General features: G+C 39.7%; 1 protein-coding gene across 3 annotated transcripts in view; it reads right to left on the bottom strand.

The window, feature by feature from the left end:
• LOC119742199 (centrosomal protein of 170 kDa protein B-like) overlaps positions 1–18,758 on the bottom strand; it is a 40,780-nt gene that overhangs the window by 18,746 nt on the left and 3,276 nt on the right. For 2 of the 3 annotated variants that reach the window (XM_038218253.1, XM_038218245.1), the window contains exons 2-7: positions 13,480–13,747; positions 11,308–11,397; positions 10,535–10,613; positions 7,860–7,939; positions 4,806–4,892; positions 802–910 (exon numbers count right to left, since the gene is read on the bottom strand). In XM_038218253.1, coding sequence (XP_038074181.1) covers positions 802–910; positions 4,806–4,892; positions 7,860–7,939; positions 10,535–10,613; positions 11,308–11,397; positions 13,480–13,575 — 541 coding nt within the window. In that variant the 5' untranslated portion in view covers positions 13,576–13,747. The remainder of the gene's footprint in view (positions 1–801; positions 911–4,805; positions 4,893–7,859; positions 7,940–10,534; positions 10,614–11,307; positions 11,398–13,479; positions 13,748–18,758) is intronic. The other variant, XM_038218262.1, reaches the window with a different exon arrangement.

Here is an 18,758-nt window from a genome sequence, read left to right on the forward strand (position 1 = left end):
GCACACAACTAAGTGTGCAGAAAACAAAATTTCTAAAACTCAGTTCACTATCAGAAAAGTATACTTTAGGATTGAAACTGTATATATATTTTTTTTTCCGGGGGTGCTTTCAAAGCATGTGAATTCTTCATCCTGATTGGTCAGTCCATGGCAACAACCGTATGGTATTTTCATATATTGCCCAGTCTATAATACATGGCATGTATCACGGGGCAACTTTTTTTTATCCTTGCATGTGTAATGGAATATCAGCTGGAACGTGACTACAGCAATTTGCATTGTTACTGTGCATCAAGTTTGCATGAAGATAAACCACATGTAATGATCCACATTGCACTCCTGGAACAGAATGAGTGTGGCCTAGTGTTTGTGGCTCATGATAAGAGGGTTTTAGGGGTTTGAATCCAGCTGCTGACCATATGTTGTGTCCTTGGACAAGCCACTTCACCCTCACATGCCACTCTCCGCCCATGAGTATAAATGAGTACTGGCATTAGCTGGGGAGTAAGCTGCGATGGACTGGCATCCCATCCAGGGGGAATAGAAATATACTAAGTTGCCTCACACCACTGAAAATGCAGATAAGTGCCAGCCTGATGGGCCATATTGCTCATGACAGACTTTACTTCATTCCTGGAATTTTGAATGCTGAAGTGCGTCATCATCCCATTTGTCACTAAGCCTCCAGCCTTGTGGCACAGGGGACACAGACGTGCTACGTTCCGCATACGAAACATTGACACACAACATTATTCTGCATGTTCTATGTACCACTTGCACTCTTGGAATCACTAACATTACCTTGTTTGAGAGGCGTTGTCCTACCGTGTGACATCATTCTGTTCTCCACCGCTGTGGTTCTGGGCTCATACTGGGAATTGTGCTGTCGGCTGGGCTTGGTTGAGTAGCCCTGTGTTCCAAGTGACAAACAGAAAAAAGGACTCGATCAAATTTTGATGAACTGCGTTAATTCAGGGGCAGTCTACAAAAGACTGAAATGGATACAGTGTTGATACGTCATTTTCCAAGTCAGACAAATCTGAGAGATAAATTGGCAAATTAACAAATAATATGTATCATAGGTCGAGGGAGTCACCCCCGAGTTGGACTTGGATGGCTGAAGTATGTCCTGAAATCAGAGGATGTGAAAAGCTGAACATGACAAACATACAGGGGCGTACATGTACAGAATGCATATATACTGTTATCTAAAGGCCAGTTCATGTACGGTACTTCATGCGGATTTCAGTGCAAAGCGAATTCGTTAGGGTAATAGCAATCATCACAATGATACTTCAATAGACCGATCCATGAAGTCAAGTCATTAGCTATTCCAATGAACTGTTACAACAGCATTCCTTTGTCACTGCTCATCCTGTTACTTGTGACTGGACTTATGAAAGGACTTGTGACTGGACTTGTGACTGGACTTATGAAAGGACTTGTGACTGGACTTGTGACTGGACTTATGAAAGGACTTGTGACTGGACTTGTGACTGGACTTATGAAAGGACTTGTGACTGGACTTGTGACTGGACTTGTGACTGGACTTGTGACTGGACTTATGAAAGGACTTGTGACTGGACTTGTGACGGGACTTGTGACTGGACTTGTGATTGGACTTGTGACTGGACTTGTGACTGGACATGCGATGGACTTGTGACCGGACTTGTGACTGGACTTGTGACTGGACTTGTGAAAGGACTTGTGACTGGACTTGTGACCGGACTTGTGAAAGGACTTGTGACTGGACTTGTGACTGGACTTGTGACTGGACTTGTGACTGGACTTGTGACTGGACTTGTGACTGGACATGCGATGGACTTGTGACCGGACTTGTGACTGGACTTGTGACTGGACTTGTGAAAGGACTTGTGACTGGACTTGTGACTGGACTTGTGACTGGACTTGTGACTGGACTTGTGACTGGACTTGTGACTGGACATGCGATGGACTTGTGACCGGACTTGTGACTGGACTTGTGACTGGACTTGTGACTGGACTTGTGACTGGACTTGTGACTGGACTTGTGACTGGACTTGTGACCGGACTTGTGACTGGACTTGTGACTGGACTTGTGAAAGGACTAATGTGATGGACTGGACAACATGTACAACACTGACATGTACGGTACATGCACACCTCTCCAATGCCACAGTACATTATCCAGCACGCATGTCAGATTTTGGGGCATGCATGCAGGACATGCATACATAAATCATGGCTGTAATTGGTCAAAACACCATGTGGCGGGGCATAATGGATCAGTCAATTGCTGACGTCATGAAATTCGTTTTTGCTTCAGCTTTCGTGTGAAGTACAAATGAACCGGCCTTAACTGAACCTGTACATGATGTATCTCCCAGCACATGACATCACCGACCAGAACATGCACATACTTGCACATATAAAATGTAACATTGACATCAACTTTAGAAATTATTGAAAAAAAAAATTACGTGTACAATTTATAATTTCTCAAAGCAGTTAGCAGTACATCAATAATGAAAGCTGTTGTGCATCAAAATCAAATGTTCATGCAGGGGAAAGGATTTAAATTAGAAAGTAATAGTGATACATTCACTTCTGTTCTCTATTCTGGTACAATTTACTTCTCTATACGTGCACTCTACACACATAACCACTTACTTAACTCGAAACTAGAAGGAAAGAAACCCTCACGTAAACATGTACTACCATTATGTTGAATAACTAACTAAACAATGTAGATTTGTACATGTAATACAATACGATTCATGCACATGTACCATGTCATACAAGTACCCCCGATACATGATTATATACATGTACAATGTAAAAATACATACATTGTACATATTTACAGTACATGTGTATGCATACAAAACCATCAAGAAATGTATGTATGTATTTTTGCCATATGAATTAATTATTTTTCCCCGAGTTCTTTCTGGGTACCGGGGTACTTCTATTTTCACTTTTGTTATTTTGATACTTTCTTTCACATTGATTGGGAAAGTGATTTTCTTATTCTGAGGTCAAAGTACAAATGTCGAGTGCCTCTAGACAGCAATGATGAACGATGAAATATGATTCATGCCCAGGGGTATTCTGACGAGCAAACCTTTCACGCAGCAAAAATGTCCACGCCAATTAAACTTGTTTATTTAACTTTGCTTGTGGATGATGACAGTTCAAATAATACGTTGGTGTGTCAGAACACAACCTGAGCAAGACTGCACATGTGGGTCATTCTATAAATTCAGGGTCCAAAGTACTGCGACATTTTTTCCTGTCCCTGTTACCTCTGAACTTTGTAATTTGTCATTCAAGTAGCATTAAGGATGACTTCAAATCATTTTTTTAAATTTTTTTATTTGTTGGGTCAGTAGTTTGCAATTTATAATCACTCTTGGAGGAAAAAGGAATTAAGGAGTCCATCCAATAACAAATCCATTTATTGTACATGTCAGATAGGTCCTTGCTCTATGGTACATGTAACAGGGGACAGGAAAATGTGGACTCCAAAGTTAAAGAATGACCCATACAGGTACAGTATGTACATTGTACATGTACGTTGACAAAGATGAACATGAACACTACATGTAGAGCATTGCAAATAAATCTCTAATACATGCAAGAAGTTGAAGCAGCTGTTAAGGAGAATACACGAGAAAGTGTGGATTCGTAATTTAAGAATTCACGAGGCGCGAAGCGCCGAGTGAATTCGTAAATTAAGAATCCACACTTGCGAGTGTATTCTTTAACTTAAACCATTGCGTCAACAGAAGTATTGGAAAGAATGTTGCAACCTGACGCCACTTTTTTCTTCATATCATCTACATGTTAATGAAGGCCATTTGTTGCAAAAATGATGATAAGACATGAATCTGGGACTGAGAAATGTTTCACATTTTGTTAGGAAATACTTGAAATGACTCTCCATAGACTTCGTACACAAGCGCGGAAGTAGCGTCAGGTTGCAACATTTTTCCCTGACGTGTTTAGTTTATTGCCACACCCGTACAACCAAGCCATTTTGTGTGTATAGGCTCCTTACGCCAAAATGGATATTTCAGATTTCTTTCTGACCAAAAGTAGTTTTTTTTTGCAGTGACAGCGGCGAATGTGACAGTGAAGATGCATTGGTAATTTTTGGAAAACAAATTGTCACGTAGACGGTCCTATTCTAGTATTCAGGCTCGATCATTATGGCATTATGAAGAAATATTGTCCAACGTGTTCAAAGTGTGGATTCGTAATTCCGAATCCACACTTTACTAAAGATTCTTCGTTCCGAATCCACACTTAGTGACCAGTGTAAGAGATTCGTAGATCCGAATCCACACTCTTTAACAATAGTGTGACGTCATAGCAATGGTTTAATACAAAAGAATCATCTACAACTGTGCACTACACAGCACATTAAGTCAATTTACAATGGACAAAAGGCTGCATATGTTTACACTATAAACATTGTGCACAATGACATCCTAGCGAGGAATGACAGTAAGACACTGACAGTTTCTGAACATTTCAATCACAAGAGATGTGCACAGTCAAATTTACACTTGTGTGCACTAAACAATTACTGAAGGAATTTGTTATTGCAGCAAGTATGATATATGGTGGAATTCACTATTATCTGCACAGAGTCAATGGCACAATATACACATACACCATGTACACTGTACACTGTAAATTACACGGATATTAACTATGCTACCGGTACATTGTACCACCATCATGCCAATACACAAAGCTGTTTCCTAGGGTACTTTACTGGATGTACACTGCACCGATACATACAAGCACAGAGGACAAACCTCCTTCATTTCTTCGTCGTATTCATTTTCATCACCGCCATCTTTCGTCTCCTTTTCAATGCTATTCCCCGTGCCATCCATGATCTCCTTGAAAATGTTAAGTGCATGCGTGTAAAGAAACCCAGACATGCCAGATGAAAAAATCTAGTACACACGTACATGTACATGTACATCAATGTAAATGTATTAATACAAAAGAGTAATGCAAAAAAAAATAATGTGCGCCTTCACGAAACTCACAGTATGCAAACCCTAGCTTTCCAAACTTAAAAAAATCAAAATATATTCCTCGGTGAATCTCTTCATTTGGGGCCTACTTTATTTGCAATTCTTGTCTCATTCATAATGCACAAATTATTTGTACTGCTAAAAAAAAATCAATCTGTAGGGAATGATTCCCATATCTGGCCATCACTAATTTATTTTCCTTCAGTGACCTATCACAGTATCGGCCATCAGAAAGTGATTTGGCAGGGAAAATGTTGAAGTATTTACTGAGAAAACACTTAGAAATTTTCAGACCAGTCTCACAGGGTTTGTGCACAGGGTGAAAAGTGATGGCCAGACATGGGAATCTTTCAACCTGCATACATGTATATGTACGGTACCATGTTGAAAAAGCTGTATTTACACTGAAGTTGAGAAAAAATTAATCCAATGTGAAATAATAATTTAACATACAAAGTTACAGTCATATCATGTGACATTAAATACAATGTACATGTACATTTATGTTGTAGGCCAACACCCATTCAGAGATAATGATGTCATGCATTGAAGGGTTTCCAGCTGTCTACATTCATCATTCTGTCATATGGCAAATTACTGTACACTACCCACATGAATGCATCTCTGTCATCTATAAAATGTAAAATGTACAATGTACATGTACATGTACATGTATAACATCCCTGAACGTTCTCCATTTTATCTTCCTGCAGTATAACAAATGAGGGCATATGTGGCATAAAGTCTTGGAATGTGCCAGTTCAGTATTCCAACTGTGCATGTACATGTATGCACATCAAGATTTGACAATTTATCCTTTCCGGATATACAAAATCACAGCGGGCACTGGTCATCAAAAAAGTACAATAAGCACACAATTTCAAAAAGTTTGGAAAGTGAAGTTTTGTATGCCCAATTCTTGGGCGAACGAAAGTTTCCATCGTCGCTTTAATTGCTTTAATTGCATGAAAAAACTGCAGAATTGATTACCCATGCCTCATAGACTTGTGTGTATTTATCCGCCGCGTTTGTCCCTAAGTAAAAATTTTCAAATTGTGCAGTTGGAATATCATGTTCGCGTACATACATCAGGCATAAATTTCTCTTGGCATGCACAAATGTAGATGCTTTGTAGTTTTCCACCTCTTTCAGTACACAAGACACTAGTCTTGCTTCTATTAAATCTGCAATTTCCTTTAACAAGGGCAATTACACTAGCAGACTAATGACATGCACTCCTCGATAATGAAAATCCACTGGCCTGCATCCGACAACCATCAAACGGCATTAGAGGAAAAAACAGCTTCCAGTGAGAGGCTACCAGCATATAACTTAAAACAGAAATCTGATGGGAATTCCTACCACCACATCTTCATTGAGGTGGATAGACACAAAGGACATACACAGGATTACTAAATAAGAGGATGTACGTGTCTGGGCCTCCACTAACTATTTTAAGTAGAAAATCCAACATGTACCATGCATTAATATGTGTTACATACATCTAATTGTCATGTACATGTACTGGTATTTCCTGTTCCTGGGCTAAAACAAATATTTGTTTTGTCTGCTAAGGAGAAAGTCAATGTATGTAACAATTTTTGGAATGGAATAGACTTCATCTAAAAATGATTTACTTCCAAAAGTTTCTTGGGTATAATTGTACCCAACAAGTACCTAAAAGGCAGAGTTCCAATTACATGCATGTAAATGTACTTGTCAAATGTGCCTGTACATACATGTAATAATATGACATGTATTTCCATACATGTCGCACGTAGTATGTACAACAAAACATGCATACATACTGGTACATGTACTGGTACATGTACAGTTAGTTATAAAAAGAGAAATTAGATACTATGGAGCACCAAATAATAATAAAAGGCGAGTTGAAGTGCTCATTTTCACTTTGATACATGTAGGTTTTCAAAATGGTGCACCAAAGTGTCATTGTACATGTACATTGGACAACAATTTGACCTTTTGGTCGCGAGATAATACAATTTTAAAAAGATAATAAAATTGTTCTCAATGTTGGGGAAATTATTTTTTTAATCGGCATGGGCAGAGCATCATGCTTACATGTCCCGGTAGTTATGTCTGGTGAGACTGCTGCTCATATGCCTGCTCATTTTATCTTCGGTGCCTTTACAAATTTGAAGATACATGTACTTGAAGCTACGGTAGGAACCACTGTATGTATGTGTCTTAATATCCTAATTTTTCCTTCTTAAAGCTCATGTACAGTCCATCATTTGCAGCTATCCAAAAAGTAACTGATGTAATTATTGTTGAAAAGCATACTTGGTTGAAAGACAGTAAGAGGACTAAACTCCCTGTGAAATTATTCTTTCTGGCATGCTAGCATTTTGAATAAATAACGAATGAAGGCCTTTCCAACGATGTGTCTAAAGACGCATCGTAGGAAATTTCTGTTAGTAGTTCGTTTTTTTATTCGGCGAAGCACGTGCAAGCCTTGACACGACGCACATGCATGCGGTTGCTTTAATTTGTCGGATCAGTGCGCGACATCGCGTAGCTGCAATCAGCTCAGTGAGAACGTGTCTCGGACGCTGAATTCAGGCCCAATTCAAAACATGATTCAGCAACTTTTGATTTGAAATCCAGATCCTAGAATGTTGTTTTTCTCGGAATATACAACTGAAGTTGTATATTCATGCTCAGCATCCTTCTTTAGATTTTGAGCAAGTTTGTTGCTTCAAACAAGCAAAATGAACAAATTACAAATGATGGACTGTACCTTTAAAACTAAACAATCACAAATGTACATGTATTTTACATTAACTAAACAAACTAACTTACCAGTTTGTTGATTCCGTCTTCGGCTTTGAATTGTCTGACGCTGCTGGGGTCCACCTCGTCAAAACGATAAGTCACGGGATGTGGCAAAGTTGGTCAAGGAAAAACCCCCCAAAATTAGAATGACCCAACTATTAAACTGAAACTACATCTCAGGCTTGGAAGCTGATACACTTGTGATTTTCCAAGACATTCTTCATGTTCTCATTACGACCAGTTAGCATAGATGACTAGTCCTCTGTGCACACTGTTGCCCATAATGAATCTGCACTGCATCTACAGCCATTCAGTCTTACTAATTGTATGCGAACTGCATGAACAGTACACCTATGTATGGTGGCAACACATGCAAAACATAACTACCCTGGCAGCTGTGTGTACAGAAATGTGGCATGAGAAAAACTTGATCTTTTGAAAACACTCAGTAATTCACACAGACCGTCGACAGAAAGTTTACTGCATGTGCATTTAGGGACACAATTCTACCAGGCTTTTATATTCTTTCTCTTCGTTTCACCTCACCCACTTTACAAGGACAATATTGCATTCAGGCCCAGAGTGACAATGGTTGGCTGAGGGTTGGAACAAAGCCTCCTTTAGGCCACTTTTCTTGTTCTATTCACGAAATGAAAACACGCTGCTGGCCTTCCAGTATGGGGTAACATCATAATAAAGTATAAATGTGGGACTGACGGCAAGTGTAATTCTATACCGGGAAAAACTACCTCCGTAGACCAAGAAAAAAAATCTGTGACTGTGTTTCAGGTTACCCCAGCCTACGTAGAAAATAATGCAGAACCTCAATCTTTCTAATAAATGAAGAAAAATATTATAGTGCCAACCACATCCTAGTTTTTGTGGACATTGCCCTCAATTTTTTGAAATAATTTTTAAAATTTTCTGTAAGTTGGTCGGCAGTGCGGTCTTGCCGAGCTGTGCAGTGATGCCTAAAATCAGCACAATAAACACAGAATAATAATGTTAACTATTATGAATGCATGGGGGAAAAAAACACAAATTAATAACGATTAACTTTTAACAAAGGCTAGTCACCAGGGTTACACCTCTATGTTCCGACACCCCTATGTTCCGACTGCACATATTCCTATTCCTAACCCTAACCCTAACCGGGAGTAACACAATCTAGGTTGTCGGAACATAGGGGTGTCGGAACATAGAGCAGTCACTGTCACCAGCAGTCAGATCATTTGTCCAGCGAGCACTGTGTCTAGTCAAACTGGGTCAACAGACAAAGCAGGCAAGTTGTGGTCACAGCTGTTTTATCACTCACCAGGAGTCAAAGCATAGCTGCATCGAGTTACTTAATCAGTCAAAGACAGTCAATCCTGCTTTTATGTGTGCTTGGAATTCTTAAGGGTTGACAGTCACTTGATTGATTTTGACTGCAAAGACAACTTGGCACATAATGTATGTTTGCATAGGAGGGTTAATCGACCAGTACCCTATCCTATTTTTTTCTGGCTACATGTATGCATACAAATTCAGAGCAATTTTTTTTTTACCCACACACCTTTTTTTCTCAATGTTACATTAGGAAACACAACATAATTTTTCTTGGACCATTCAAAGATGCCTGGGAGCTGTACTTATGTTATAATAGAAACATCATGGAATAGAGCTTTGGAAGCTGCGACTGATTTGGTTGAATTACGCTTTATTCTGACAGGCACGAATGTTGACATGAAATATATGCCGAACACAAATCAAAGGCATTTCTCAAGAAGTATACACTTTATGTCGCTATGAATCAAGACAGTTTTTCCATTTAATTGGCAGGCTCTGTGCAATGGATGGAAACATTTCGTGTTAACCAGGTCTGCTGCAATAGTACATGTACTTTTACAACAGTGACCCACAAAATACTGATGTTAGTTTTGGAAGTTTTAAAGCAAATATAAGTCAGGATGTGTATGTATGCCACAATTGTTGTTTTTCTGTTTTTGTTTCCTCAAAATGGAGGTTAAGTACTCTTTTTTGCCTTAAAAGTGATGCCATGGCAAGGCGAAAGTTAAACGTATTTCAACCGGGGCAAATGTTGCTCTAAACGTTTTGTGAGTTCATACTCACTTCATAGTTTTACCTTTAAAGGGACTATACAACATTTGCAAACATCGAAAAATAAAACTACCAAGTTTTTACGAAATACCTTACTAGGATGTTGGTAAATGACAGTCTCAAGCATCTTGTAAAATTATGGCACCTAGTGTCAAGTCATTTTCAAGAAAATGGTATTTTTGTAAACATTTCCAACGGTGGTCGGCCGACCAGCGTTGGAAAAACCTAACTATTTTTCAACTACTGCTCCAAATTTACCATTTTTTCAGTCCAAATGTTGTTTGCTATTGGTTACATGTTCATAAACGGGTGCAGGCCAGCTAGACTGGTTCCCTTGCCTTACAATTTTCCATCATCTATAAATTGATCTATTTTATCTTTTGTGGAGTCAGGGAACCAGACTACTTGAACATTTTTGTTTTTCTTGGTTTTTCCAACCTTTTCGAACATCAAACTTAAAAAATGTCAGTGTAACAATATTTGATCTATTATACTAACCTCTCAAATAATTCATTTCTGAAAATTACAGCAAAAGCCAATGATGTGTACATTCCCTTTAAAGTACAATTACAAATACACCTCAAGCTTTTTCAAAAGGATATCATATCCAAACCTAATGGAGTCCCCGCGCTGTAGACTGATGTAGGTTGAATCAGGTATTCTTGTGTCGTTAACAAATGTCTGCAATTGCACGGAGAAAAGAAACCAGAAATAAAGACTGCCATCTTGAAAATGGAAAAAAAAAGGCCAATCAAAATTATCCAAAATCTGTTCCTCGGGAATACACCGTCTTTATTTGCTCAGGCAGTTAAGGGCGGCACAGCGAGTAATAGGCAGGGCGGTGTGGGGCAGTACAGAGCCTAGTAAGGTAATGGACACCATTAACAAAAAAACTATATTTTGGCCGATTCAAGGAACAACAATACAAAAAATCTGAAGCAGATTATTATATAAAAACGTAACCTGTCAAAATTTCAGCTCAGTAGATATACTTTTTGAGAAAAATGTGAAAATTCATAGATCTTCAATTTTTCTTGACACAAAGCAAGGTTTTCCTTTTTTTTCTCGCGATGGTTTGGTCCTAACCATCACAAGAAAATGACGGTACAGTAATTCCTCTTTTCTTGAAAATGAGAAATTACTAGGCGCACTGATTTCAAAGGATGCTTGATCCCATTAGTTTCTTACTATCAAGTAGGATATTTCATAAACTTTTGGCAATCCATTTTCTCAAATGTTATCTCATTACGTATAGCCCTAACAGTCCTGAATCCTCCAAATTCAATACGATTTTGCACACCCCCTAGGGAGTTAGGGTAAAAAAAACCTATGAAAACAAAATTTCTAATTTTGGATTTAATATTCCACGACTCACCCCGTTCAATGTTTCCATGTCCTTGATGCAGAAGGCATCGTCGCTTCTGTCAAAGTTGATGACCGAGTGTCGTTTGTCAACGCTCCGAGACTAATAAAACAAACAAAAAGAAAGGACTGACATTATTTTAATAACTCAAAGCTAGGCGACAACCTTTCTCAATGGTCATACAACCAATGCACAGAATCAGGCATTTCCATGTTACTTTTAATCTTCAAGGTTTGATTATTTACATTGCTAATCCTAATACATTTATAGCTGCCCCCCCCCCCATAAAAAGGGGGGGAAAGGGGCAAAGACACAAATGTTCCATTATTGACCCTAATTCCACTATCTTTTACTAAGTACTGGACCAAGTCCGCCAAAATCCATCAATCACACTGCTTCCGATACACGCTTTGCTTAAAGCCCGGTTCATACTCGGCGTGAAAGCGAAAGCAAACCCAAATTTGTGATGTCATGGAGAGTATTCGCGATGTGAATTCGTAAAAGTTGAACACATTTCAACTCGGGTGAATTTCGCAGCGAATGTTTCATGACGTCAAATTCGCTTCGCATTCGCTTTCGCATGAAGTATGAACCGGGCTTTAGGCCTGCAGAGCCAAGTCCATCATACTCCATCAATCTTTAGTCACACCAGGCCTGCAAGACTAAGTTCCCCAAAATACACCAAAATGGGAAGGGGGAGGGGGTTGGATTTTGATGGCATTGGGGAGGTTAGGGTTGGTTGAAGGTACCGGTACATGCACACACATACATACATGTTACAAAGGTATTAAGTACATGTAGGCCTATCATTTGCTTTTTGTGCATTTTTTTGTTTGAAGCAACAATTTTTTTACAAATTTGCCAAAAAAACTCACCTCATGTGCATACTACAACGTATACATTCAGTTCAACTTAAAAAAAAGTATGCTCACTTTTTTTGGTCTCGTAACTGGATTCTGTTGCTAACACCTACCGTACATGAAAATTGTATTTGTGAAGTCTCTTTTTTAAATTTGTCATGGGCGTGACGGGAACCTGGGAGTATCTTTATTAACATTTAAAGCTAGACATCCCTCTATTAGTTGAGATATGATGACACAACCCTTAGTCAAATTGTACCGAGACCAGCTGGCAGTTCCTCATTAAAATTCCTGCACAGTGTCTCCTCAATATGTCATCACAAGCCACAATTGAGCAGTTTCAATGTACTGGTAGGCCCTACTGTTGAAAAACTCTTCATCACGACAACTTAGAGTTGTACACAGTTGTTGAGGGGGTAATTCCAGCGTCACGAACATTACAAATCAACAATTTCTTTTTGTTTTAACCTTTAGGCATGTTAGGAGCTCAGTGAATTTACCTGAAAAATGTAATGGTCAAGGAGATTACAGACTAGGATCATAGGCCAACAAGCTGGCAAAAATGGATCATTTCTCTGAATCATTAATTAGATATCATGCTTAAGGCTATAGTCCATCATTTGCAGCTATCCGAAAAGTAACTGGCGTAATTATTGTTGAAAGACATACTTGGTTGAAAGATAGTAAGAGGATTAAACTCCCTGTGAAATTAGTCTTTCTGGCAAGCAGTCATTTTGAAGTAATCAACGAAAGAAGGCCTTTCCAACGGTGCTTCTTAAGACGCACTGTAGGAAATTTAAATTAGTAGTTCATTTTGTTATTCGGCGAAGTGCGCGCAAGCATTGGCACGACGCACACGCACGCGCGGTTGCTATAATTCGTCGGATCAGTGCGCGACATCGCCTAGCTGCAATCGGCTCTGTGAGAACGTGTCTCGGACACTATATTCAGGCCCAATTCAAAACATGATTCAGCAACTTTTGATTTGAAATTGAGATCCTAGAATGCTGTTTTTCTTGGAATATACAGCTGAAGCTGAGCTGAAACTTCATCAGGTTAGTTGTTCAGTACCCTTCTTTAGATTTTGAACACTTTTGTTGCTTCAAATGAACAAAATGCACAAATTACAAATGATGGACTATATCTTTAATTGCATGGCTCTGTCACATACATGTACATTACAAAATTTTTGATACACCCTGTACACACCACTATAAACAAGCATTTTCTTAGCATACCGGTACAGGCGTATCTTATGAGAAATTTTTCCCCATAGAACTTTGCATTCATGACTGCACAATTGTGAATGCTTACAAAGACTCACCGTTATATTGATCTCGCAGTTGTCTCGTCCGACAAAGATCATGGACTGAGGCAATATGTGAACGGCCCCTGTATTACCCACAAGACACCACGTCATGGCAGGCAGGCAGATCTCCCTACGCACGTATCAGCACATGTAGCACACACACAACGCACACCCGCCCTGGGCGTCAACAGGAAACAAATCACATCAAGGCCAAGGCTTATATAAAGGTCAACTTGGGTCATCTAGGGTCGCGGGGGCAAGAGGCTGGACGAACTTGCTAGATCTGTAATCATGAAAAACAAATAATGATGCCACAATATTGGTACAAAAAATGAGTATGGGTTTGACATGTGCATCATTGACATGTATGCAGGATCTTCCAATCTCTGTGAAATTTTCATATTGCAAACTTGCACTAGTTTGTAGTACAGTACACGTAGGCCTATACTGCACATATTTTCAAAGTATCTGTACATGAATTTACAGCAACCAAAATTCGCGACAGCCGATATTTTCAAGCTCAAATGTTAGCAAGTTAATGTGATATAATTGGGTAGAGCTCCAAAGAGGCAATATTGCACAATTCTTAATTCATTTTATGTAAGAATCTTTAACCCTCTTGCTATCTGAACAGTCACATACAGTCAAAAAATAATCCTCTTCCCCGGCCATGCCTTTTACACAGGCTAATTACCAACAGTCAGATCAGTTTTCAAGCAAGCACTGTGACTAATCAAATTCAGTCAACAGACACTTGAAAGCAAGCAAGTGGTAGGCACAGCTGGCTTATCAATCACCTACAGTCAAAGCATACCGGCACCTAGTCCGAGTAACTTGGACCCAACTTATCGCCTTTTTTAACATTTGGCCATGGTCTGGCGATAGTAAGGTCCAAGCTAATACCGCCAGCTGGACAACACCGTCCCAAAAACCAACATTTTCCAACAAAAAACATCAGATTTCACCTTCAAAACGGCCTCCAAATTACTAGATATGCCACCTGAGGTACAAGTAGACATCGATGATTAAGATGGTTGTACTGAAGTTAACTTACGATCCGGAAAAAAGTGAAATTTTCCGTTCATTTCGGAGAGCTCCCCTCGCGATCTTGAACACGTTAAATTTCCGATCGTGTTTAATGTTTGAACGACGCGATTTCTTCTTCATGCCCAGCATACATTCGATGGTCCCCGTATCCCGAGTGCGATTCCGTTACCGAGCGCGCACGATGCATCGATTATGATAATGAGTCACGTTTGTAAACACATACATGTGCATTTCGAACTGTAAAAGGGAATCGGGAACCAGCTTGAACTGGTATCCGCCATAAAAGCTGCGCTAGTTCCTGACTCCCTATTATCGTTTGAAATGCACATGTGTTTACAAACGTGATCCAGTCTACTCATTATCATAATAGATGCATCGCGCGCACTCGGTAACGGAATCACACTCGGGATACGGGGACCATCGAATGTACGCTGGGCATGAAGAAGAAATCACGTCGTTCAAACATTAAACACGATCGGAAATTTAACGTGTTCAAGATCGCGAGGGGAGCTCTCCAAAATGAACGGAAAATTTCACTTTTTTCCGGATCGTAAGTTAACTTCAGTACAACCATCTTAATCATCGATGTCTACGTGTACCTCAGGTGGCATATCTAGTAATTTGGAGGCCGTTTTGAAGGTGAAATCTGATAGTTTTTGTTGGAAAATGTTGGTTTTTGGGACGGTGTTGTCCAGCTCGCAGTATTAGCTTGGACCTTACTATCGCCAGACCATGGCCAAATGTTAAAAAAGGCGATAAGTTGGGTCCAAGTTACTCGGACTAACCGGCACCTAAGTTACATAAACAGTCGCAGCCAGTCAATCCTGCTTTTTGTGGGCTGAGAGCTTTTAACTGTTGAAAACAGTCACTTGATTGATTTCGGCAGCAAGGACAACTTAACACAGAATGTACGTTTGTGTAGGAGGGTTAATATGGTTAAGAATCTATGGGATTTGTGACACTCATACAGCATGTGATATTTCGTTATCGGTACCCAGCAGAACATGTACCGGTACATGTACATGTACATGTACAACCCAAGAGAATGAAGACACTCAGATTTAATTATAAATTCTGGATTCTAAATGCAGGCTTACTGTTCTGGTACATACATCATATGGTAGCTGCTAACAATTCAGAAATGGCATATGGCCGTGATTGCCCGTGGACCACAAATTTGACAGTCGACACATCTGAAATACAATGTACATACCCGTATTTACACAATACATTCCGGTACAATTGTTGGTGACAAAACATCCAATTTTGTATTATTACTGGCTCGTTCAACCATGAACATTTGATACGCTTCAGATCCGTTTACTGTAGCAGATATTTGGTACAACAGTATACCTACATAATGCCTGCAATTGCAAAGTCTAAGGCATGAAGGGCGTACTTTGTGTTCCTGCATAGTGCATGGAGGATACTTTGTAATTCCTCAATGGCACCTGTATACACTACAGTATGGCAAATTATGTTATTGTACACTGCTTTGAACATGTTGAAGGCAAAACATTTTTACCTAAAATAACCTCTTTCATAACCCCTTTCAGGTTTTATTAGCACCGAACAATCAGGTAAAAAAGGGGCTTTTGTTGCTGAAGTTACCCACTGCTGGACATTAATTGTTAGATTCAGGGGAGTTTAATTGACACCAAGCAATGGCCATCCACCACAGATCCCAAAACTTACCCAGCTACATGTGTACATGTATGTACCAAGGTTGGAGGCTTTCAAAGAGGTTTGCACATGTACTCACGCTCTATACACTCCAATAAAAACATTATTGAGCAATCCCCTCTTTTGTTGAACCTTGCATACAAGACTTGAGAGTTTACTCAGCGCAACCTTGATCTGTTTGCAATAAAGTCAGCTAACGAAAGAAACTGTTAAATTTGGTGACCTTCAAATAGCAGCCTGCATTCACAACAAGATACCGTTACTATCTGCAGGTACCAGTACACCTACACAATGAATACAATGATTTCACAATATTGACATCGGACCTACAGGTATTTCCATACATGTACGGTACATGTATGTACATGTAGGTACACGTACATTGTATCATATTCAGAGAAAGCCTGCTGATTCCACATAGAGCGACTCACAATATTACAACCGCGCATTTGAAGAGATTAGTGTAATTTCTGTGACATCAACTCTTGTATGCAAGGTTCAACAAAAGAGGGGATTGCTCAATAATGTTTTTATTGGAGTGTATAGAGCGTGAGTACATACAAACCTCTTTGAAAGCCTCCAGCCTTGGTACATGTACACATGCCTCACCACCATTATGAGCTGATGTATAACTACATGTACATGTATAAATTTCCAGTCCACCCATATACCGGTACAAAATGTACATGTACATAAGTTTACATACATATACTGTACATGAACCGGCCTGCACGTCTAGATGTCACCTGCGGTTGCTGTATGCATCACTACATGTACCAGGCATGCAAATGGGAATTTAGAAAAAACAAGGAAACTCCAAACCACGAAAGACTGTAGTATCGGTATAATCAATTTTAATGGCATTCATGAGAAGTACAAAACGAGGAAATCAGCAGATCTGAGGAAAAGTTGCATGCCTGATGTACGGTATGTAATCATACTGCATATGTATACACACTGCAATCTGGCCATGTTCAGACACCGTTTTAGCTAAAACGGTAAAATTTAAAATAGTCGCTCACCACGGGAGGCCCGTCCTCTGTTTAAAAGCTCCAGTCTGGCAGTGCAATTCACAACCCAGTACCTGCTACAGTAAGAACTACAGTATGCATGTACAATGTACCTGTGTACATGGTCCCGTAACTGCTTAGACTTACAGTTCAAGTCCCGCACAGTGCGCCCTCATCAACCACTCAAGTCATGAAGTGAACCTGCCAGTCCCACACCGCAACGTCCGAACCATTATCACATCCAATATGATATGAAATCCCTCAACCAATGAACCAAACACACTTACTGGTACACACATTATGCGATGGACACCTGGGATACACGTAATGAAGGTATTTCCTAGCCAGCCACGCAAGCTGAAATGACTCACATTGATGGGATGAGTCATCGGTTCAGACATGTAGGGCCATTAGGTACTATTTTAATTGCAAGGTCCCTCATGTGCGTAAGCCTGCAGCTCCATCTACCATTGGCTACATGTGTGGATTCTGTGTAATGGATCAATGGATCACGACAACAACAGACACACTACAATAGCTGGTCATACTTGACAATCACACGCACATGTAAATTATGTAAACATAACAATGTAAAATTCCTGAGCGCAATACAAGGTGTGTGTTGACGCACAAATACTAAAACGTGCCAACTGTACAATTTCTGAAATAAATATGCCTACTGCACAATACATACAGATCATACAAAGTTCACAATGTACATATGTACACGTACGTATGTACACAAGGATGTTCTGAAAAATAACTTACATCAAAAGTTTCAGGATTACATACATATGTATTGTTTTGTGAGGTTTTTGTTCGAATCCTACGTATAGGGTGCATCTCCCTACATGTACTGTTACATGTATTGAAGTTTCAGCTCGGACACCGCAGAAAAAGAAAGTCCACACTCATTGGAGGGGTCACAATTTTGAATCTGATCGTCTTATGATAGCATCATTTATACAGACCTTTGGGGAATGTTGTTCGTTACATTTTGATACTCCATTTGCTACCAAAGACTGTTAAATAGTCCAACACTGACAACAGTTTATGAAAAATGATGCAGTTTGAAAAGTTGCAAAGTTACATGCGAGTCGAGTAGAAATAGCTGCGTGACAATTGCAGTCGATGGGGCCAATGAATTACAGGAATGTATGTTTGCCCTTACCAAGCTCTCCACACATTTTTTTTCGAAGGCTTGTGTAACCTATCAAGAATCAGCCTTGCACTGTTTCATGATCTGGAGGAAGCTGCTCTAATTGATGTCGCACCTGCAACTTTCGAGTTTCGACCTCGCCATTCGTCTCTGCCCTGGTTTGACGCTGAGGTGTTGCAAGCCATCAAAGAGAAGGAGAGAACTTTCAGAAAGAAGCGTGCTGATCCTTCTGATATAAATATAACTGCTTTCAAGTTAGCAAGATCAACATTCAAGCAGCTCTCTCGAAAGCAATATGCTGAATACCTGAAGTCATTAGCTGGACTCTTGCATGTTGGGAAGAAACCCAAAACGGTTCTGGAGTTTCGTGAAGGCCAGATCTAGAAAACACTCAC

The sequence above is a fragment of the Patiria miniata genome, unplaced genomic scaffold, assembly GCF_015706575.1.
Source record: "Patiria miniata isolate m_02_andy unplaced genomic scaffold, ASM1570657v1 HiC_scaffold_11, whole genome shotgun sequence".
Lineage (NCBI taxonomy): Eukaryota > Metazoa > Echinodermata > Asteroidea > Valvatida > Asterinidae > Patiria > Patiria miniata.